This window comes from Narcine bancroftii, chromosome 2, assembly GCF_036971445.1.
Source record: "Narcine bancroftii isolate sNarBan1 chromosome 2, sNarBan1.hap1, whole genome shotgun sequence".
Taxonomy (NCBI): domain Eukaryota; kingdom Metazoa; phylum Chordata; class Chondrichthyes; order Torpediniformes; family Narcinidae; genus Narcine; species Narcine bancroftii.
Window position 1 is genome coordinate 352,685,194 of NC_091470.1, and position 24,404 is coordinate 352,709,597.

General features: G+C 39.3%; 1 protein-coding gene across 6 annotated transcripts in view; it reads right to left on the minus strand.

Annotated features, from left to right (window-relative positions):
* The window catches only part of dennd3a (DENN/MADD domain containing 3a), a 176,842-nt gene that overhangs the window by 103,145 nt on the left and 49,293 nt on the right, over nucleotides 1-24,404 (minus strand). For all 6 annotated transcript variants that reach the window (XM_069922317.1, XM_069922315.1, XM_069922320.1 and 3 more), the window contains exons 5-6: nucleotides 16,745-16,872; nucleotides 1,416-1,527 (exon numbers count right to left, since the gene is read on the minus strand). In XM_069922317.1, coding sequence (XP_069778418.1) covers nucleotides 1,416-1,527; nucleotides 16,745-16,872 — 240 coding nt within the window. The remainder of the gene's footprint in view (nucleotides 1-1,415; nucleotides 1,528-16,744; nucleotides 16,873-24,404) is intronic.

A 24,404-nucleotide genomic window follows, 5' to 3' on the forward strand; every position in this document is an offset into this window, starting at 1 on the left:
GGAAAGAGTGTAACTAGAGACCATCAACAAAAGATAGTCACCAATAAAATCTAATAGGGAGTTCAGAATAATCTTCCTTAACCATTGAACAGTGAGTGTGGAAATTACTACCACTGGAAGCCTTATATCAAGAATGACAGTAAAGCAAGATCTGCAAGTGCTCATAACATCAGTTATTTTTAAAAAGTTTTTTCACTCATGTGAAAAGTAGTAGAATGTGATTGGATTAGCACTTGAGAAAAGTCAGCTAACAGTTAGTGGACCCCTTGTGTATCAGAATCTTCAAGGACAATGAATTCTGGTTTAAACTGGCAAAATGACCTAGGGTAATCTGCAGTCACTACTGTGCTTGCTTAATGAGAATATAAATATTAACCTGGACGCCCCCAATGACAAGGCTGCCTGATTAACATAACATGTGATGTACGAACAAGGAGGAACCCTGTAGAATCAGGGAGGATGGGAAGAGAAATGGGAAGGCTTTGAAATATTGGGGTTCCGATTGGAAGGAACTTTGCTTAGCGTGGAATTGTACAAAAGAGTGATGATTTCAAATCTTCAGTGTGTCTTGGGATTAAGACACCCGGCTCTGCAGACCTAAAATAAAACTTTGTCTCCTAAGTAGTGATTGTGAACATGTTGATTTTCACAACTCAGATATCAAACACTGCCATCTCCTGACCTAGTAATACGAGAGCATGTTCGGTTCCGGAAAAGCATTTGAAAGTATTGAAAACTTAGCCTGTCTGACATCTGCCCACAACACTAAACTGAGTGGGTTTTTATGCTGTGAGATTACAAGGAAGGTTCAAGGTGATTAAGAACATACTGAATGAATAGGTAAATTCTTGGCAGTAGGAGAATGTAAATGTTGTATGATGTACCCATACCCAAGAAAGAATGCATTTAGCATAGAGAAAGGGCCACAAATATTCACCAGGCTTATTCCTGGGATGGCAGGACTTTTTCATTTAAAAATATTAGGTCAGCTAGGTTTCTATTCATGAAAGTGTTAAAGAATGAGAGAAGACCTCATTGAAATGGACAAAATTATTTATAAGGCATATCAGACTAAATGCATGGAGAATGTTTCGCCTGGATAGGGGTTCTAAACTAGAAGTCAAATTCACAAGATATGGATCAAAACTTTTCAGATTGGAATGAAGAGAAATTTCACAGTGATAAATATTTGCAATTCTCTATCACAGAAAGCTGTGGAAGCCTAGTTTCCAAAAATATTTAAGAAAGATATAGACAGATTTCTCAACACAAAAGGCATCAAAATGGGTATGAGGAGGAAACATGATTTGGCATTTAGACAGAGGAACAGACATCAATGTTTGGAATGGTATCAAAAGGCAAAATGTCCTATTTTCCTGATTTTATATACTTATGGTAAATGCACAATGTCTTACCAAATGCAGTGATCCAGACGGTGGACTGGGCACCAAGGCTAATTTTGCTGCAAATTGTCTCACTTTATGATCAAAATCCAGCTCCTGGCATGATTTCATATTCATTAACAGACTAAAAGAGATAACACACCTTGTAAGTAAGACAAAATTAATGCTGTTCCCAACTTCTATTAAAATGAACACATACAATAATAAAATCAAAAATAGCTGATGTCTAGTTCAGGATTCACCTGGTAGTAAAATCAACAAACCCCTTCAACTTTCTTCTTAGAAAGAAAAAGCTTGGGATCCTAAAAGCCAATTGATCACCTTCAAACATTAAAATCTCTTCACTACTTATTATGCTCGATTAAGAAACTACCTAAAAGGGGTGTTATTGCAATGATGGTCAAGAAATTCAATTTCTTCAAGGGAAAACTAGTTGGTCAGAACCTCTGACTTAAGTCACATCTACCACTGGGTTGAAGTTTGAAAGTTTAAATTTCTCCAAACTTACCAGTTAAACAACTTCAGCTACCAGACTTATTTATAGATTTACTTCTATAGCTATATGCTATTTATTCACCATCTCCAAGAGTTAAAAATCAGAATCTCCAACCAAATGTATTATGGGAGAAAACTACACAAAATTACCATGAGGGAGTAACTATGGATAAACACCTCATCTAGGCCATAATGAGTTAAATTATATGGCTGAGGTCAGGCTATTGTTTTGCTTGTCAAACTCAATATGAAATCAGAAGTGCAAGCCTTAAAACAACCTGAGTCCTCTTCTATTGGAACATGATAAAGTAAAAATAAATGTAGCCACAAGATTCAAGGGTGTTAGTGAAAGTGTGAAGGGTAGGCACTGGCTACAGAACAATATTGATGTTGATAAAACGGTGGACAAAATTAGCAGAAAGAATGTAATCGTGAAAATTGTGAGGTGAGATATGTTTCTGAAGTATGTGCAGGAAGAATATGCCAATGTATGATTGCATCTGAGGAAAAACTAACAGAAAGTTCCTTCTCAGTAAATTTGACAAAAGAATCCAGAAGGAAACAGCACAATAAAAATGCTGCAGAGGCATGCCTTCGTTAACAAGAGTATTGAATAAAAGAACAAAGAATACAACTATATTAGGGATACCGCACAACCACTGTAGCCGTTCCCCTCAACAATTAAATAGACTGTTTTGGATACTGTTGTGGGGGAACGATCAACCAGGGACAGGTTGTGGAGGTCACGTCTCTGGAACAGAGTCTGGCCCTTTGTCTCAGAAGGGAAGGGGGAGAAGAGGAGAACAATAGTAACTGGGAATTCATTAGTTAGTTGAGCAGATGGGAGGTTCTGAGAACAAGATTGAGAATGGTATGTTGCCTCCCAGATGCCAGGTTCAGGGACATCTCTAATCAAGTCCACAGCATCTGTATGCAGCAGATGTTGTGGTCTACATGGGGAACAATGACATACAATGGAGTACAGATGAGGTCCTGAGGAGGGAATATAGGAAGTTGAAAAGAAGAACCTCAATGGTAGTAATCTTGGGATTGCTGCCTGTGCCACATGCAAGTGAGGGTAGGAATAGGAAGTTGTGGCAGATGAATGCGTGGCTGAAGAGTTGGAGCAGGGAAGAGGGGTTCAGATTTGAGGATCACTTCTGGGAAAGATCTGACCTGTACAAAAGGACAGTCTGCACCGGAATTGGAAAGGGACCAATATCCTGGCAGACATGTTGGCTAGAGCTTTTGGGGAGGGTTTAAACTAGTTTGGCAGGGGGGTAGGAATGAGAATGAGTGTGAAGAAAAGGGCAGAAGGTCAAGAGCATGATGCAACATGTTCTGAGTTTGTAAGGAAGGGCAGGCAGGGGACCAAACATAAATGTAGTCAGTTAGAAGGTTTGAAATGTGTCTATTTCAATACTAAGAATATTAGGAATAAAGGAGACCAACTTTGAGTATGAGATCAGAATGTGTAACTATGATGTTGTGGCCGTTACAGAGACTTGGCTGTTGGAAGGGCAGGATTGTCTGATGTAGGTATTGGAGTTTAGATGTTTTAAAAAGAATAGGATGGGAGGTAAGAGAGGGGGGAGAGTAGTATTACTGGTCAGGGATAGTATCACAGTGATAGAAAGGGAGGACGCTGCAGAGGGAGTGCCAACTGCGTTAGTGTGGGTGGAAGTCATAAATAGGAAGAAAGCAATCACTGTACTGGGAGTAGTCTATAGGCCCCCAAATAGCCCTCAAGACACAAAAGAACAGTTAAGCACGCAGATTTTGGAATGGTGTAGAAATTACAAGGTTGTTGTTATTGGAGACATCAATTTTCCTAATATTAACTGGCACTTCCTGACTGCAAGAAGAATAGATGGGGCTGAATTTGTTAGGTATGTCCAAGAAGGATTCCTGAGATAGTATGTGGACCAGCCAATGAGATGAGAGGCCATACGGGATCTAATGCTGGGTAATGAATCTGACCAGGTGATGGACCTCTCAGGGGAGCATTTCAGTGAGAGTGACCACAACTACCTGAGCTTTAACATAGCTATGGACAAGAATTAAAATGGGAAAGTGTTTAATTGGGTAAGGGCTAATTAACATGCGATAAGAAAGGAACTAGCAAGAGTAAATGGGAAACAGATGATCACAGGAAAATACACAGAACTAATGTGGAGGAAATTTAGGGTCAACTTGCACCGGGTTCAGGATAGGTTTGTCCCACTAGGACAGGGAAAAGATAGTAAGAAAAGGGAACCGTGGTTGACAAAACAGGTGAGACAGCTAGTCAAGAGGAAAAAGGAAGCGTATATGAAGATCTATGAAGCAGGAAACAAGAAGGGCTGATGAGAATTATATGGCTGAAACATTGGGATCATTTAAGAGACTCTTGGATATACACATGGATGGAAGAAAAATAGAGGGTTACGAGGTATGAAGGGTTTAGTACTTTTTATTGGTAGGTATATATTGGTCGGCACAACATCAAAGGCCGAAGGGACTGCACTGTGCTGTAATATTCTATGTTATGTTTTATGTTATAGCTTAGAAGAAAATAAGCCATCAGATCCTTCAAGTCTGCCCCACCACTTAACATGATTATGGCTGAAAAATGCAGGCCTCAACCCTTCTAGGCCATTTCTCCTTTTCCCTCTATTGGTCAGTCTATCAAATATTTATCCACCTCCATTTTAAATGTTTCTAATGATCACGCTTAATCATCCGCCAGGGTAGAAAATTCCAGAGCTTCCACAGAAGATATTTCTGCATCCCTCAATTGTAAATTACTGGCCCTCATCTTGTATTTACGTCCTTATCATGTCCGCAGTACTCCAGTGTGTTCAGTTCTTGTTACCCTGCAAGAAGGATGTGATTGCATTGGACGGTATGAAAGAGATGTTGTCTGAGAAGGAGCCTTTCAGCTAGATAGGCTAATTTATTTTTCTTAGAAAATGGTTAAATGATATACAGAATTATAAAGGGCAAAGATAGGATGGCAGTGGGAAACTTTTCCTCACAATGGATGTGTTTATAACTCGAGAACAAAGAGTTAAGAGAAGGGGTAACAGAATTTTTTAATATAATCATGTAATAGTTTATGGCATGGAAACAGAGCATCTCAGCCCTTCAAGTCCACGCCAGTTCACTCAATCGACTCCGCTAGATTCCCCACCTATTCTCCGCCCATAACCCTCCAACCGCCTCCTATCCATGTATATATCCAGCCTCCTCTTAAATGAAAGAATTGACTCTACCTCAACTATTTCCTTTGGAAGATTATTCCATTCAACCACCACTCTCTGAGTGAAGAAGCATCCTCTAATATTTCTCCTAAAATTTTGCACCCTTACCCTCAACTTGTGTCCTCTTGTTTCAACCTCCCCTGTCCTCAGGGGGAAGAGTCTACTTGCATCTCGTCTATCTATTCCCTTCATAATTTTAAACACCTCTATCAAATCCCTTCTCAACCATCTACGTTCCAATGAATAAAGTCCTAACTCCTTCAATCTTTCTCTGTACTCTAGGTATTTTAAGCCAGACAACATCCTGGTAAATCTTCTCTGCACCCTCTCCACCTTATCTATATCCTTCCTATAATTTGGTGGCCAAACTTGCTTAATGTAAGAGCCACAAACGATAAAGCTCAGATGCTTGAGAGCCGCAGGACAAGAACAAAATTCACACATATGTTTTTATTGTTACAAACACATGTTGTAACAAAAAATTTATATGAATTTTAAGAAATGCATATTAAATGCAATAATATCTATTCATTTGTGCAGTTCTTAAACTGTTAATTTGTATTAGTTTCAATTATCACAAAGACAAAAATATGTTAAAAAAGTAAACCAAAAAAATTAGAGCTATTTTAATCAAATTTCCACTTTACAAAAATTAGTCTTATTATTATCATACAATGCTACAAATATCAGGCTATTAAAGACGCGAGAGACGGGCAGCGCAAGACGGGCGGGCGAGGGGGAGAGACCGGCAGCGCGAGGTGCGCAGGCGAGGGGGAGAGGAGGGTGGGAGACCGACAGCGCAAGTCGGGCGGGTGGGGGGGAGACCGGCAGCGAGCCATATATTAAAGGTCAAAGAGCCGCATGTGGCTCGCGAGCTGTGGTTTGGCCACCCCTGCTCGATGCGATAATTTATGAAGACTAACATACCAAATGGCTTCTTAACCACCCTGTCAACATGGGAATCCACCTTCAAGTAACGATGCACCATAACTCCAAGATCTCTTTGTTCTTGTGCATTCCCTAATGTCCTCCCGTTCACTACATATGTTCCATTTTGATTATTTTTTCTGAAATGAAACACTTCACACTTCTCTACATTAAATTCCATCTGCCATCTTTCAGCCCAATTTTCCAAACAAACCAAATCCCTCTTCAATCCCTGAAAACTTTCCTCGCTATTCACCACTCCCCCAAATTTGGTATTGTCTGCATATTTCTTTCTTCTTTGGCTTGGCTTCGCGGATGAAGATTTATGGAGGGGTAAATGTCCACGTCAGCCGCAGGCTCATTTGTGGCTGACAAGTCCGATGCGGGACAGGCAGACACGGTTGCAGCGGTTGCAGGGGAAAATTGGTTGGTTGGGGTTGGGTGTTGGGTTTTTTCTCCTTTGTCTTTTGTCAGTGAGGTGGGCTCTGCGGTCTTCTTCAAAGGAGGTTGCTGCCCGCCGAACTGTGAGGCGCCAAGATGCACGGTTTGAGGCGATATCAGCCCACTGGCGGTGGTCAATGTGGCAGGCACCAAGAGATTTCTTTAGGCAGTCCTTGTACTGATCTTGGGAAGGCGATGGTCCTCCATTCTGGAGACGTGACCTACCCAGCGCAGTTGGATCTTCAGCAGCATGGATTCGATGCTGTCGGCCTCTGCCATCTCGAGTACTTCGATGTTAGGGATGAAGTCGCTCCAATGAATGTTGAGGATGGAGCAGAGACAACGCTGGTGGAAATGTTCTAGGAGCCGTAGGTGATGCCGGTAGAGGACCCATGATTCGGAGCCGAACAGGAGTGTGGGTATAACAACGGCTCTGTATACGCTAATCTTTGTGAGGTTTTTCAGTTGGTTGTTTTTCCAGACTCTTTTCTGTAGTCTTCCAAAGGCACTATTTGCCTTGGCGAGTCTGTTGTCTATCTCGTTGTCGATCCTTGCATCCGATGAAATGGTGCAGCCGAGATAGGTAAACTGGTTGACCGTTTTGAGTTTAGTGTGCCCGATGGAGATGTGGGAGGGCTGGTAGTCATGGTGGGGAGCTGGCTGTTGGAGGACCTCAGTTTTCTTCAGGCTGACTTCCAGGCTAAACATTTTGGCAGTTTCCGCAAAACAGGACGTCAAGCGCTGAAGAGCTGGCTCTGAATGGGCAACTAAAGCGGCATCGTCTGCAAAGAGTAGTTCACGGACAAGTTTCTCTTGTGTCTTGGTGTGAGCTTTCAGGCGCCTCAGATTGAAGAGACTGCCATCCGTGCGGTACCGGATATAAACAGCGTCTTCATTGTTGAGGTCTTTCAAGGCTTGGTTCAGCATCATGTTGAAGGACAGCTCCAAGAAAAGTGCTGCACATTTACTTACCCAGTTAACCACCCCATCCATCATCCAAATCATTAATATAAATTATGAACAGCAGGGGATCTAGCACCGATTCTTGAAGCACGCCGTTCATCACAGGCTTTCAGCCTGACAGACAGTTGTCCACTATGACCCTCTGCTGTCTCTCCTCCAATCACCTCTGAACCCATCTTACTATTTGTCTATTAATCCCTAGTGACTGAACGTTCCTTACTAACCTTTCATGTGGAACCTTATCAAAAGCTTTGCTAAAATCCAGATAGACTACATCAACTGCTGTACTTTTATCCACCAATGTCCTCCCCTTCACTACATATGTTCCATTTTGATTATTTTTTCTGAAATGAAACACTTCACACTTCTCTACATTAAATTCCATCTGCCATCTTTCAGCCCAATTTTCCAGACAAACCAAATCCCTCTTCAATCGCTGAAAACTTTCCTCGCTATTCACCACTCCCCCAAATTTGGCATTGTCTGCATATTTACTTACCCAGTTAACCACTTATCTTGTCACTTCTTCTAAAAACTCAACAAGGTTCGTCAAACATGACGTCCCCTTCACAAACCCATGCTGGGTGTTCCTGATCCAGATATTTATACACACCATCTCTAAGAATACCCTCCATAACTGTTCCTACAACCAAAGTCTTCAAATCTGGCCTTTCCCCACTTGAAGACCTTCAACCTCAGACCTGACCTAACCCTTTCCATATTTAAGTTGAAGATAATGGACCCATGATCACTGGATCCAAAGTTCTCACCAACGCACACCTCCGTCACCTGCCCTATTCCATTCCCTAACAATAGATCTAACACTGCCTCTCCTCTAGTAGGTACTTCAACATACTGCTGTAAAAAGCAATCCTGAACACACTGTACAAAATCCAAGTCATCCTGCCCTCTCACTAATTGTGTTTCCCAATCGATATTAGATATTTCTAGTGGAAATCCCCATCTATCACAACCCTATTTCTACTACACATCTCAGCTATTTCCCTGCAAATTTGCTCTTCTAGTTCCTTATCCTCTTTTGGGGGCCTTTAATATACCCCTATATTTGTAGCCTCACCTTTCTTATTTTTTAGTTCAACCCACAGAGCCTCCAGTCCTCCAGTCTATCTTGCCTCAGCACCGCCGTAATATCTTCCCTGACAAGCATCGCCACACCTCCCCCTCGTACCCCACTAATTCTGTCACGTCTAAAGCAGTGAAATCCCTGAATATTTAACTGTCAGTCACAACCTTCCTTCAACCATGTCTCACTAATTGCTATCACATCATAATGCCACGTGTCAATCCACACCATTAGTTCATCCACTTTATTTACCACTCCTTGCATTGAAATAAATGCATCTCAGAGATCTTCCACATTTAACTTTCTGCCTCTCACCTTTTCTAGAATTGTTATTTTGGTCACTATTTATTACCTGCTGCTGTTCCATCTCCAGATTGTGTGAAAAAGGCTTTTTTCTTTGCCTAAAGACTCTGTTCTTGCTCTCCTCCCTGACATGGACCCTTGTCCCCAACCTTACTAGTTTAAATCCCTTGCAAACGCCCCTGCCAGGAGACTGGTACCTCTGGGATTTAGATGTAACCCATCCTTAGAGTATAGGATCTCCTCCAGAAACGGTCCCAGAGGTCCAAGAATTTAAAACCCTGTCTTTTACTCCACCCCTTCAGCCACACATTCAATCTCCACCTGACTCTATTTTTGCCCTCACTATCATGTGGCACAGGAAGTAATCCAGAGATTACACCCTTAGTGGTCCTTCTTCTGAACTCCCTGCCTAACTTCTTATATTCATTTTGCAGGACCACTTCTTCCTTCCTACCAATGTCGTTGGTACCGACGTGGACTACAATCTCAGGTTCTTTCCCTTCCCCCTTTAGGATGTTCTGGACTCATGTAGCCACATCCAAGACCCTGGCACCAGGGAGGCAAACCACCATCCGGTTTTCTTCATTTCTTCCACAAAAACCTCTGTCCGTCTGCCTCACCACCGAGTCCCCTAACTATCACGCTATTCTTCCCATTACTTCCTTTCTGGGCTATAGAGGCTGACCCTACACCTCTGCCTACCTTAGCCTGACTATCGCCTTCCTCAGTACTCAAGGAGGAGTACCTATTTCTGAGGATTTCAGGCTTAGATGCTCTCTCTGGAACCCGATCTTTCTCTTTCTTCCTCCTAACAGTAACCCACTTCCCCTCCTCCCGTGGGCCAGATGTGACCACCTGATTATAACTTCTATCTATAACGGCCTCGCTCTCCCTGACCAAAGCGAGATCATCGACCTGCAGCTCAAGGTCCCTAAATCGGTCCCTTAGACACTGCAGCTCAGCATACTTAGTGCACACGTGGACATCCATGAGGTTAGAAGACGCTATGACTTCCCACATGTGACAAAGGGAGCAGAAAACTGCCCTCACACTCAACCTTCCTCCTTCTCCTTGTACCTTACCAGAGTAAATATAAATATATATTAAATTAAATGTGAACGTCTTACCTCAATCCATACAGAAAGTCATTGTAAACTTGAATATACTGCTTGAGAGGATTTGAATTTTGCGACGTTTAATGTTAAGGAGTTAAATTCAGAGCCAGCTCTTCAGCGCTTGACGTCCTGTTTTGCGGAAACTGCCAAAAATGTTTGGCCTGGAAGTCAGCCTGAAGAAAACTGAGGTCCTCCATCAGCCAGCTCCCCACCATGACTACCAGCCCCCCCACATCTCCATCGGGCACACAAAACTCAAAACGGTCAACCAGTTTACCTATCTCAGCTGCACCATTTCATCAGATGCAAGGATCGACAACAAGATAGACAACAGACTCGCCAAGGCAAATAGCGCCTTTGGAAGACTACACAAAAGAGTCTGGAAAAACAACCAACTGAAAAACCTCACAAAGATAAGCGTATACAGAGCCATTGTCATACCCACACTCCTGTTCGGCTCCGAATCATGGGTCCTCTACCGGCATCACCTACGGCTCCTAGAACGCTTCCACCAGCGTTGTCTCCGCTCCATCCTCAACATTCATTGGAGCGCTTTCATCCCTAACGTCGAAGTACTCGAAATGGCAGAGATCGACAGCATCGAGTCCACGCTGCTGAAGATCCAGCTGCGCTGGGTGGGTCAAGTCTCCAGAATGGAGGACCATCGCCTTCCCAAGATCGTGTTATATGGCGAGCTCTCCACTGGCCACCGTGACAGAGGTGCACCAAAGAAAAGGTACAAGGACTGCCTAAAGAAATCTCTTGGTGCCTGCCACATTGACCACCGCCAGTGGGCTGATATTGCCTCAAACAGTGCATCTTGGCGCCTCACAGTTTGGCGGGCAGCAACCTCCTTTGAAGAAGACCGCAGAGCCCACCTCACTGACAAAAGGCAAAGGAGGAAAAACCCAACACCCAACCCCAACTAACCAATTTTCCCCTGCAACCACTGCAACCGTGTCTGCTGTCCTGCATCGGACTTGTCAGCCACAAACGAGCCTGCAGCTGACGTGGACATTTACCCCCTCTATAAATCTTCGTCCACGAAGCCAAGGCAAAGAAAGAAGAAAGAAATCATCCAATAAAATGGAAATGTGTATTGGATTATATTAAAAAGTTGAAGGTGGATATAGCATTTTTGCAAGAAACTCACTTAACTGAGAAGGAACATTTGAAATTGAAAAGAGATTGGGTAGGACATATGATTGCCTCATCTTATAATTTTAAGGCCAGAGGAGTAGCCATTTTGGTAAATAAGAAAGTACCGTTTATTTTGGATTCTCTTTTTGTTAATGCTGGTAGGATTTTGGTGGTGAACTGTAAATTTTTTTTCAGAAGCCTGGACTTTGATGAATGTTTATGCACCAAATAAGGATGATGAAGTATTTATTGCAGATACTTTTTTAATTTGAAACCAATCGAACGGAAATATTTTAGTGGGAGGGGACTTTAATTGCTGTTTAGATCCTTTGTTGGATAAATCTCCAAAGACTCTGAAGAGAACTAAAATGGCAAAGAGAATTATTGAGGTAATGAAGGATTTAAATTTGGTGGAAATATGGAGAGAATTGAATCCTACTGAAAAAGATTACTCCTTTTATTCTGCACAACATAATTCATTTTCTACAATTGATTTATTTTTAGTTTCAGCTCAATTGCAAGGTAGATTTTTACAAGCAGAGTACAAAAGTAGAATTTTGTCTGATCATTCGCTGTTGTTGTCTTCTTGTTTAGGTTTCTGAGAAGGCAGCAAATATTTATCGTTGGAGATTTAATGAGATGTTATTAAAAAACCTGAGTTTATTAAATATATTAGGGAACAAATTATTTTTTATTTACAAATGAATCAAGATTCAGTTCAGTAAATTTGTTTTATGGGATGCTTTAAAAGCATATTTGTGAGGTCAGATCATTAGTTATACAGCTAGAATTAAAAAACAATATTTGAATGAAAGTCAAAATTTGGAAAAAGAAATTGAAAAGTTAGAAAAAGAATTTCAGAAGAATTCTATTGAAGATAATAAAATACATTTATCTAAATTAAAATTATGATATAATATATTGCAATCATATAAATATGAAAAAATTAGTCAAAGATCGAAACAGCGTTATTATGAGTTAGGTGAAAGAGCACATAACGTTATAGCTTGACAATTAAAAACAGAACAAGCATCAAGAATAATTAATGCAATTAGGAAAGATTCGGAGATTACTTATAAACCTCAGGAAATTAATGAGGAATTTTTTAGATTTTATAATGAATTTTATACATCTGAAAATAGACAAAATACTGAGCAAATTGATTTGTTCTTGGCTAATTTAAATTTGCCATCATTGACTGGGAAGAATATTAATAACTTTTTTAGATTGTCCTTTTATGGAATTGGAATTAAAGGAAGCACTGCAATCAATGTTAGGAGGAAAGTGAAGATGGGTTTACAGTAGAATTTTATAAAGAATTTAATGATTTGTTGTTTTCGGTTTATATGGAAGTTTTGAAGCAGGCAAATGACATGGGTTCATTTCCAGAATCGTTTTCGAGGGCATTAATTACTGTTATTCCAAAGAAGATAGAGATCCATTAAAAGTGTCTTCTTATCGACCAATATCGTTATTAAATGTAATTATAAAATTGTTGCAAAAGTATTAGCTAATAGGTTGACTAATTATTTGCCAAAATTAGTACATGTTGACCAAGCTAGATTTATAAAAGGAAGATATTCAGTTGATAATGTCACTAAATTGATTTCTATAATTAATGCTGCTAGACAACAAGCTAATCAACCAATGATAGTGGCATTGGATGCGGAAAAGGTTTTGATAGGGTTGAGTGGAAATTTTTATTTGAGGTTTTAGAAAATTTTCAATTTGAACTTTAGGATTTTAGGATTTTAGGATATAAAGCTTTATATACTAATCCTACAGCACAAATAATGACAAATGGTCTGATTTCATCGGGTTTTACATTATCTTGATCAACTAGACAAGGTTGTTCTCTTTCACCAGCATTGTTTGCTTTAGTAATAGAACCTTTCCCTCAAGTTATTAGGCAAAATTTGGATATTAAAGATATTAAAGTAGGTGAACAAAGGTATAAGATTAATTTGTTTCCTGATGATGTTTTAATATATCTAACACATCCTAAAGAATCCTTGAGGGTGCTGCAAAATTTATTACATCAATATGGCATACTGTCAGGTTATAAGGTTAACTGGGAGAAGAGTGAAATATTGCCAATATCAAATGAGGATTATTTAGATTGTAGACAGATTACTAAATTTAAATGGTCTGATAAGATTAAATATTTAGGAGTTATAATAAAGAATATCAGGACTTATATATTTTGAATTATATATTTTTGGTGAATAAGATTAAAATTGATTTACAGAAATGGAAAGATTTGCCATTAACTTTAATTGGGAGAGTAAATTGTATAAAAATGAATATTTATCCTCATATACAATATCTTTTTCTATCTATTCCATGTGTGAATACGAAGAAATTTTTAAAAGAATTAAATAAAGTAATTCGATTATTTTTATGGAAGGGTAAATTATCTAGGGTTTCTATGCATAAATTCACATGGCGGTATGAATGGGGAGGACTTCAATTACCACATTTTCAAAATTATTATGAAGCGGCACAGTTGAAATCATTAATAGGTTGTTTGATGTTCAACAATCACCTGTCTGGGCTAAAGTCAAATTGGATCAAATTTTTAAAAAATAAATGAGTCAATTTATTTATAAATGGAATCCCTTATTGTTACAAAAATTTTGTATAAACAGGATCAGCTTATAGGCTCTAAAGGGAAAAATTTGATTAAATCACCATAGTATCAGAATAAACTAATTCCGTTTTCTTTAAATAATCCTTATTTGAAAAATTGGAAACTGAAAGGAATTAGTATTATACAAAATTGTTTTGAGGCGGGTAAATTTTCTACATTTAATAGATTACATGAGAAATTTGGTATTTCTGCAAATTCTATTTTTGCTTATTATCAAGTTCGAGATTTTTTCCGAACACAATTTGGTAAGGATTTAATTTTACCAAGTCAATCTAAGTTTGAGATTTTAATGGTTGACAAGGAAACGAAAGGATTTATATCGGATATGTATCGGTTGTTGCAAGAAAAGATGGATAAAGTTGGGCTATATAGGACAAAAGAGAAATGGGAGAAAGATTTAGATATTGAATTGTCTTGGAAGGAATGGTCAAATATGTGTATTGATAGTGTTACAAAATTAATTAATGTGAGATATAGTATGGTTAATTATAATTTTATTCATCAATTATATTTGACTCCTGAGAAGTTGAAGAAATATGGATTTAGTCCAACAGACTTGTGTTTTAGATGTAGAGAAAAGACAGGTACTTTTGTGCATTGTGTATGGACATTAAGAAAGTTAAATTTTGGGGGGGAAAAGTTATTAAATTTTTGAGAGATTTATTTACAATCGATTTGCAAATGGATCCAATGATGTGTTTATTGGGTTATATGAATGCTGTTATTTTGGGATTGGTTGATAAGCCACAATTGGCATTTTTGCGGTTAGGGTTAGTGGTTGCAAGAAAACGTATAGCGATAACTTGGAAAAATGATGTGGAATTGATAAGCAAAGATGGAATAATGAATTGCAATCGTGTTTATATTTAGAAAAAATACCTTACAATTTGCAAAATAATTATTCCTTTTTTATTAAAATGTAGAGTTTATATTTGGATTGTATGGTTATTGATCTTAAGTAAGAGTCATGTAAAGAGTTGGCACGTTGATTAACTAATTTTAAATGTATAATTTTTTTAAGGCTCCGAGGGTTGGGGGAGGAAGTTAAGATGATGTAGTTAGTAGAGGGAGGGAATTAACATAGATAGGCCAGTATGCACATGGCAATCAAAAGGGCCTATTTCCGTGCTGTCTGATATGACTATCACAGGAGACAGTTAGCATCTACAAAGCTGTAACTAACATAACATCAACCTCAGTTTAAAATGTAAGTCACATTATTTTTCCCTACCACTAGCTGTGCAGTATATCAGTGCCATTCAAGATCTTTCAAGAAATTAGTAAAATGTTGGAAGATAAAACTTAGACCTTTCTATTGAACAAGGTAGTTCAGTAAAATGTTGCCTGGGTTTCAAGGTTTGAATTACAGGAAAAGGTTAAACAAGCTAGGACTTTATTCCCTGGAGCGTAGAAGGTTGAAGGATGATTTAAAATTATTTAAAATTATTAGGGGGATCAATAGAGTAAACGTGGATAGGCATTTTCCATTGAGAGTGCGGGAGATTGAAGGGGAAAAAGTTTAGGGGAAACATGAAGGGGAATTTCTTCACAGAGGGTAGTGGGGGTGTGGAATGAGCTTCCTACCCAAGTCATAGATGCGGGCTCGATTTTAATATTTAAGGAAATGTTGGATAGGTATATGGACGAGAGAGGTATGGAAGGTTATGGGCTGCATGCGGGTCAATGGGTCTCAGTGGGAGAAGGTGTTTGGCAAGGACTAGAAGGGCTGTAATGGCCTGTTTCTGTGTTGTCATTGTTATGTGGTTAAAAGGAGAGTGTGAATTTCAAAAAAGGACTCAAGTTACCAAATGAAGTTCGATACTGATGTCATTCATTCGAGTTTTGACTGACTTGAGCATATTGTTGTTTATTGAAAACAGCTCACCTTTTAACACCTTCATACCAGCAAAACTAATAAAACTCAAGAATCTGAGAGTCTGTTCTTCCTTTAGCAACTGGATCCTCAATTTTCTCATCTGCAGGTCCAATCAGTGTGGATGGGCAACATCACCTCCTCCTCACTGACCATCAACACAGGTCACCTCAAGGGCTGCATGTTAGATCCCTGCTGTATTCCCTCTACACTCATAATTGTACAGCCAAGTTTGGCTCCAAAGCAATATTTCAATTTGCTAATGACCCCACTATTGATGGCAAATTAATGGATCATGATGAGACTGAATATAAAATGGTGGTGTGATGCCAGAATAACAATCTTGCTCTCAACGTCAGAAAGACCAAGTAACTTAATGTGGACTTTATGAAAAGGAAGCCAAAGAATTCCTGGAGCCACAATGTCATTGCATTCTTTAACAAACTTCTACAGGTGTACTATGCAAAGTATACTGACTAGTTGCATCACGGACTGAATTAGAAACTTGGGTGCCCAGGAACCCAGAAAGTGGAAAACATAGCCAAGTCCATCACAGACACCAATCTCCCATCCATTGAAGACATCTCTGTGAGCCTCTGCTTCCAGAAGGCAGACAGCCTCACAAGGGATCCCTATCACAATCTCTTATCATTGCTATATTCAGGTAAAAGGTGCATAAGCCTGATGTCCAGCATATCTAGTTTCAATAACAGTTGTTTCTAATAGCAAATGGCATCTACAACCTCCCCATATTATCCTAACCATAAATTGCTCCAGGATCACCACATGATCTGTTTTCACTATTGAAACATCACTTGCACTTTGAATCTGTATATATTTATCTATTCTTTTGTGTTTATTATCTCATTTTCTCTCTCACGGCATATTCCAGTAAGTTAATTTATACTATTGTTGTTGGTGTATCTTACTACTTACGTGGCTGCAGCATGTAAGAATTTCAGTGCGGGTGTACATGTGACAAGGAACTCTCATAACATATTGCATCTAATAAAGCAGGGCAACCGGCTAAAATCTTGCAACACCAACCTTTAAAATGCACAGGGTGTGAATTCACTTTAACAAAATGCAAATATTTCCTCATGCTTACCAAGAAAGGCAATCCTTAAAGGCTGTATAATAAGGGAATTTGGATATCACACAGATGCTGAAGGGAGCATACAACGAAGACATCCTTGGACTGTGCATATTCCAATTTGCATGGAAACTATCTCCTTCCTGTAAATAAAAAAGACAGTGTTGTAGGCTAATTTTATTGCAATATATCAAGGGTGGTAACCGCTGGATTCCTGCCAGTGCTACACGCCAGTGAGGGCAGGAACAGGAAGTCATGGCAGGTGAATTCGTAACTGAAGAGATGGTGCAGAGGGCAGGGGTTCAGATTCTTGGATCATTGGGAGCTCTTGTGGGGAAGAAATGACCTGCATATCCTAGATACCTAGTCTCGTACAGGGATCAGGTATATCAAGGACTGTTTTGAACAGGGGAAATTTATAACACTTGATCAACTTAAAAATAAATATGGTTTATTGAATAATACGTTCCTCTACTATCTTCAATTAAGATCTTTTTTAAGGGACAAATTAGGTTCCACAATGAAGTTACTGAGATGCAGCAACTTGGAAATACTTGTTCAAAAGGGGAACACAAAAGAGTTTATATCAATTATTTATCTTCTGCTTTAAACGGAAGCCCCTAAACAGGGGCTACACATTTCAAGACAAAGATAGGAATCAAACTTAAATAATAATTGGAGAACAATGCTGGTCTGATTTGTGTCAAGACAGCTGATAAATACTATTAATGTAAGATACAGACTGGCGCAATATAATTTCTTGCATCAGCTGTACCTCAAGCTGCAAAAGTTGAACAAACTTAAATCAGAAGTTTCAGATCAATGTTTTAGATGTGGCAGTGATGTAAGAACCTTTCTACATTCAACCTGCTCATGTCCCAAACTGAGAACTATCTGGGTGATCTTCTAGATCAAATTACTGGGAAACAATTTCCACAGATCACAGAATTATTTTTGTTAGGAAATGCTAAAGACATAAGACTTACAATGAAGCTGTCAAAACATCAATTACAATTTGTTAAGATCGCATTGGCAGTGGCCAGAAAATGTTACCTGGAAGTCTGATTCTCATTTAGGATTGGCACGTTGAAATGCAGAAATGCAAAACTGTGTCCCCCTGGGAAAATCACATAATCTGAGGAATAGGTATGATGTATTTATGGATATTTGGCAGCCATATCTACGGCATGTAGGCGTTAAGCTTTAACTGTTTCCCCCCCCCTCCCAAACCAACCCAGTAAAATCAGATAATATTTAGGCCTGGGAGATTAGTTAAGGTGTCTGGCAGATTTTTCTTTTCATCATATATCTGTTTTTTTTTCTATCCTACTCTTAAACCTATTCTTTCGGGGTTTTTTTTTAAGGGATGGGGGAAGGGAGTTATTTAAAATTATAGTCAAGAAGAAGGATTGCTGTTAAATACACTGGTTAATTGTATCATTAGATTTATTTGATTTATTTTTCTCATAAGTTATATAAATAAAATATTCAAAAAAAAAAGAAATGACCTGAACAAAAAGGACAGGTTACGCCTGAACGGGAGTGGGACTAATATCCTGGCAAATTGGGTTGATAGAGCTGTTGGAGAGGGTTTAAACTAGTTGGCAGGGGGATGGGAACCAGCATGAGAGGGCAGTGAATAGGGCAGAAGACACACAAGTAGATATTCTGTGTAGCAATAAGGCAAAAAGATTGAGGATTTAACTTGGGGTACTTTGGAATCAAAATTGAAAAGGGTGAAGAATAGAGCACTGAAGGTCTTGCTTTTAAATGTCTGCAATATAAGAAATAAGGTTGATGATCCAGTAGCACAGCTGGAAGTTGACAGTATGACACTGTGGCCATCACAGAGTTGTGGCTGAAAGATTGCCACATCTGGGAACTAAATATCTGTGGATACACAGTATATCGGAAGGACAGGAAGGTAGGCAGGTGGTTCTGCTGGTTAAAAATGGAATTCAATCTTTGAAGAGAGGAGACATTGGATCAGAAGATGTGCAATCCCTGTGAGTAGAATTTAAAAAAACTGTTAAGAGTAAAAAGACCGTGATGGGAGTTTTACACAGGTCTCCAAATAGTAGCCAGGATGTGGAGTGCAAACTACAGAGGGAGATAGAGAAGCCGTACAAAAAGGGCAATATTACAATAGTCAAGGGGGATTTCAATATGCAGGTTGATTGGGAAAACCAGATTGATACTGGATCTTAAGAGAAGGAATTTATTGAATGCCTTCAAGATCGCTTCTTAGAACAGCATGTGGCTGAGCAATCAGGGAAATGGCAATTCTACAATTGGATATTGTGAAGTGGACCAAAGTGATAAGGAAGTGAAATATAGGGGAACACTTAGGAGGCAGTTTGAGAGACAGAAACTAAGATCAGAGGTGTCAATATACCAGTGGAATAAAGGGGTGTACAGAGGTATGAGCAAAGAAGTTTAAAATGTTAATTGGAAAGGCACACTAACAGGGAGGACAGCAATGGCTGGGATTTCTGCAAGAAATAAGGAAGGTGCAGGAAAGGTATATTCCAGAAAATAAGAAATATTTGACTGGAAAATAGGGCCACTGTGGCTGACAAAAAGAAGTCAAAGTTGAAGTAAAATCAAAATAAAGGGCATACATGGAAGCAAAAATTAGTGGGGAGATAAAAGACTGGGCAGCTTTTAAAAGTGTACAGAATGTAAACAAGAAGGTCATTAGAAATAAAAAGATGAAGTTTGAAAGGAGGTGAACAAATAATATTGAAAAGGATACTAAAAGCTTTTTCAAGCAGATAAAGAGTAAAAAAGAGGCAAGAGTAGATATAGGCTAATGGAAAATGCTAGAGAAATTGTAAAGGCAGACAAGGAGATGGCAGAGGAACTGAATGAGTATTTTGCATCAGTCTTGACCATGAAAGACATTACCTGTAGACCAGACTTCCAAGGGTCTCAGGAAAGAGAGGTGAGTGCATTCACGATTACCAAAGAGATTATGCTTGGGAAGCTGAAAGGTCTATGGCAGGGGTGTCAAACTCAAATTCACGGAGGGCCAAAATTAAAAACTTGGACTAAGTCGAGGGCCGAACTAAATATTTATTGAAAATTTTCAACAACATCTGCATGTTTTCTCTTCTTTCAACATATGTAATATTAAACTTTTTCTTATTAAAATAAATGTTTAATAATAGTTTTAGATAAACTCTTTCCAGAAGTATTAACAAATGAGAAATAAAATATTCAATAAATAATATTTCTCTATAGAGGATTTGTCAAATGTTGCTAGTGTGCTGTCGAATAGTAAAATCTGAGGGCTATTGAGAATGTGGGAGAATAACATGATTCCTGAAACAATCAAATGGGTGACTGATTGTGGGCATGAACTCTAGCAGGGTTATTTGCCATGCCCTTTTTCCATTGGTACAGATATCCTTTGATTTACACACTTTTCAAGTTTTATGCCTAATGAGCTTGTATCCAGGTGCAGAACCATTTTTAACCAGGAATATATTGATCACTGTGACATGAAACTATTGGAAGATCGTTTTATCCTGAGATTAAAGTTCATAATCCTTACTCAGGCCTGTGTGCGGGAGGGCGGGGTTTGCGGACGATCGGGTTAGACAACGACAGTGCGGGGGCATCGGCTCTCGCTGCAGGGCGGCATCTCGGCGGATCAACGGCCCCGTCACCGTGAGTTGCGGGTCGGCCTGCGGCAGGGAGGGGGAGTGGGCAACGGTCCTGGCGAGGTCAGGCCCAAGGCCTCCGGTTCCGGGCGCTGGGAAGCGGCCTTGGCTTCCCCTGACAACGGCCAGGCCCCAAACCCAGAGTCCACGGTGAGACCCTGCAACGTAAACTGAGGAGGTGGGGGCGATTAGCCAATGCATTCTGGGATTTATAGTATTAGCTGTGCATGCGCAATACTGGCGCGGCGGCCTGCGGGCCACCTCTAATACATTTTTGAAATGATCTTGCGGGCCAAATATAATTATATCGTGGGCCAAATTTGGCCTGCGGGCCAGAGTTTGACATGTGTGGTCTATGGGTAGATAAGTCTCCTGGACTAGACAGAATGCATCCTCAAGTTCTGAAAGAAGTAGCTGCAGAGATTGTAGTGACATTAGTAATGATCTTCCAAGAATCAAAAGATTTTGGCTTGTTCAGGAGGACTAGAAAATTGCAAAGGTCACCAGTTACACATGGTATTTTGCAGGAGTCCGTGTTGGGGGCCGCTATTTTTTATTTTGTATGTTAATGATTTGGATTGCAGAATAAATGGCTTTGTTGCTAAATTTGCAGATTATACAAAGACAGGTGGAGGGGCAGGTACTGATGACAAAATGGAGAGGATGCAGAGAAACTTAGATAGATTAGGAAAATGGGCAAAGAAGTGGCAAATGAAATAAAATGCTAGAAAGTGTACTGACATGCACTTGGTAGAAGGAATAAAAGTCAGACTATTATTTGAATGGAGAGAAAATTCAAAATTTGGAGGTACAAAAGTACTTGGGAGTCCTCTTGCAGAATACCCAAAAGGTTAACCTCCAGCTTGTCAGTGGTGAAGAACACAAATGGAATATGGCATTCATACCTAGAGGTAAAGGATCTAAGAAGTGGATGAAATGTTGAGGCTTTAAAAGGCACTGATGAGGACTCACTTGAAATACGGGGTACAGTTTTGATATCCTTATTTAAGAAAGGATATGCTGACATTGGAGAGGGTTCAGAGATTCACAAAATGATTCCTGGAATGAAGGGATTAACATATGAGGAACGTTTGATGGCTCTTGCACTGTACTCCTTGGAGTTCAGAAGAATGAGGGGGGACCTCATAGAAGCCTGGACAGAGTAGAAGTAGCAAAGTTGTTTCCCATGGTTGGGTAATCTAAGATAAAAGGGCACAACTTCAGGATTGAAGGGTGCCCATTTAAAACAGAGATGTGAAGGAATTTATTTAGCCAGAGAGTGATGAACCTCTGGAATTTTCTACCTGTGGTGGCTGTGGCAGTCAAGTAGTTGGGTGTATTTAAGGCAGATTGATAGGCATCTGAATAGTCAGGGTATCAAAGGTTATGAGGAGATGGCAGGAGAATGGGGTTGAGTTGGAGAATGGATCATCTCTTGATGGAATGGTGGATCGGACTCGAAGAGCAAAATGGCCTCCTTCTGCTCCTCTATCTAATGGTCTTTGGATCTTATAGTAAAAAAAAATATGTAAAACTATAAATCTGAATATATGAAATAAATATACTTACACATACTAGAATGATGAAAATTCCATTTAAACAGAAGGAAAAAAAAACTTTTGTACCCAAAGGATTAATTAAGAGAGCATTCTGATAATTTCTCCAAAACAATAAATGAAGTAAAATTGATATTTGCCTTTAACCTATGTAAAGGAAAAGCCCAAGTTGAAAAAGAAAGGGATACAGAAAGGTAAAAGGTAAGACACTTTAATAGAGAGCAAACAACTTGAGTGATAAATTTTAAATAAAATGTAAACATACAGCAAGGTAACAAGCCCTTCCAGCCCACACCCCCGTACATTTTGAAGGGTCGAAGTAACCAGAGCACCCAGAGAAAACCAATGCAGACACAGGGAGAACGTATAAACTTGCTACAGACACCGCTGGATTTGAACCAAGGTCGCTGGCACTATAAGAGTGCTGTGCTAAGAATACATGGAGAAGAATGCCAGAGAAGAAACAGGAAATGGTGTAACAAACAGGTTGAGAAATAAATTTATTGAACCATATAAAATTGCAGCAGAGGATTGGATAATTTTACTTTCCAGCACATGGACCACAGCCAAGTAGATTACAGTGCTTCCAGCTCATCCAGCTGTTTTAAAATAGATACCTGTGACAGAGTATATGGAGGTGTTTGGGAGAGAAATTGGGAAAGATTTGTTTGAGCAGGTCACACACAAACACTTTAAAACACAGAATTTTTGCAGGAGTTTTGCAGAGTGCTCACAGGCTCATGATGGACTGTTATTTGCAAAAGACAACAATGTAGCAACATGGCAACTTTGTCTGAAAAGCTGTTTGCTGTCTGGAAGAGCAGGTGATCTTTGCAGGCAGAGGCAGAACAGCTTTGCTCTCATAATGGGAGGGAGTGAGAGAGAGGAGAGACACAGACTTCAGTTCCAAAGGGACTGCCTGTCTGGTGTTTCCCTTTGAATAGGAGAAACAGAAAGGAACTCTGTGGTGACCTGAAAGAAAGAGGTTATCACCTGGAGAACCCTGAAGGGGGCAAGTTTCGTCAGCAAGACACCGACCAGAGATTAAAAAGGAATCAGTTGTGGATGTCCTGGATCGAGAAAACTCTCTCTCTAGAAACCAACAAGAACCCTTCTGAGTGGTAAACCATTTACCTGTTAAGCACCAAAGCCTGGCGAACTTTATTAATGCTAACTTCTGTGCACAGCACGAGAATTGCCTGCCACTGGTGAGATTGGACTGTGAACCAAAGAACTTTTCTGAAACTTATATACACATTACACACACGTGCGCTTAGAATTAGAGGGGGAGGTTAAGTAAATCAATAGATATAAGTTAAAGTTTAATTCTGTTTTCATGTTCAAAGATAATTAAAAGCAACTTTTGTTTAAGTAACCCTTTGTCATGGTGTATATCTACTGCTGCTGGGTTTTGGGGTCCACTGGACTCATAACATACAAAATGTAAAAGAACTAAACATTTATGTGTAAATGAACAACTGCAAAGTAAGTGAGCTAAAAAATAGGACTGATGCAAAGATCAGAAAATGTTAGTTATACCAGAATAATTGTACCCAAGATCACTCACAATCATTGCTCAAACTATTCTTGCCAAGTATTCTTACATTTTTATTCTTCCAAGCAGTCCTTAGAATTTTTCTTCATGCGCAATTTGTTTCCCATTTCTCAAGCTATTTCAAATTCAAAACATTATTAGCTTATTTTTCTGAAGCTAACAAATAATAGAGGCTCAATCAGACTGAAGAAAATAATAAAAGTGGAATTATGAATGCAATCAGATCAGCTGAGGGCATTGTATACTAATATTTCAAATTAATAGATATTTCACTGGGTGAAAAAAACTCAAGTGATCAAGCAGGTATAATTATTAAAGGGTCCATGAAAATTTGTTAAAAATTCAAACAAATGAGGTTTGCTGGAAATTTGCATAAAATATTGCAAAGATATTCAAAATAATTTTTTTTTGGTCAGGACAAAATAATCAAAAAAGCCATTTTCTGCAATCAGCTAATTTTGTTAGAAAATGTGAATTTAAATAACATGGAAACATTTTTTTTCATTCTAATGTGGAAAAATTAACCATAAACTGATAGAAGCAAAATCAAGAATCTGAAAAAGAAATAAAATGTACATGCCTGATACTGTTCCTCTTTTCCTGAAGTAAAGTTGCCAATCTAACACATTTGCTAGCATATTTTGGAAAATTCCCTTTTCAATTCCAACTGCAATTATTACGAAGTATCAGGAAGGGAAAATAATCTCAGTTTTCCTTTTCTGTTGGAACCTTATGCATGACAGTAATGGCTTATTTATAGCAGTGATAGCTTATCACATTTTTTTTGTAACGGGCTGACCAACGCACGGTTTGACGGGCTGAATCGCCATCCAGTCATCCAACACAAAATGGCGCGGGGTCCCCTTCCCTTATGAGGAGAAGCACGCGGTTGGCAACAT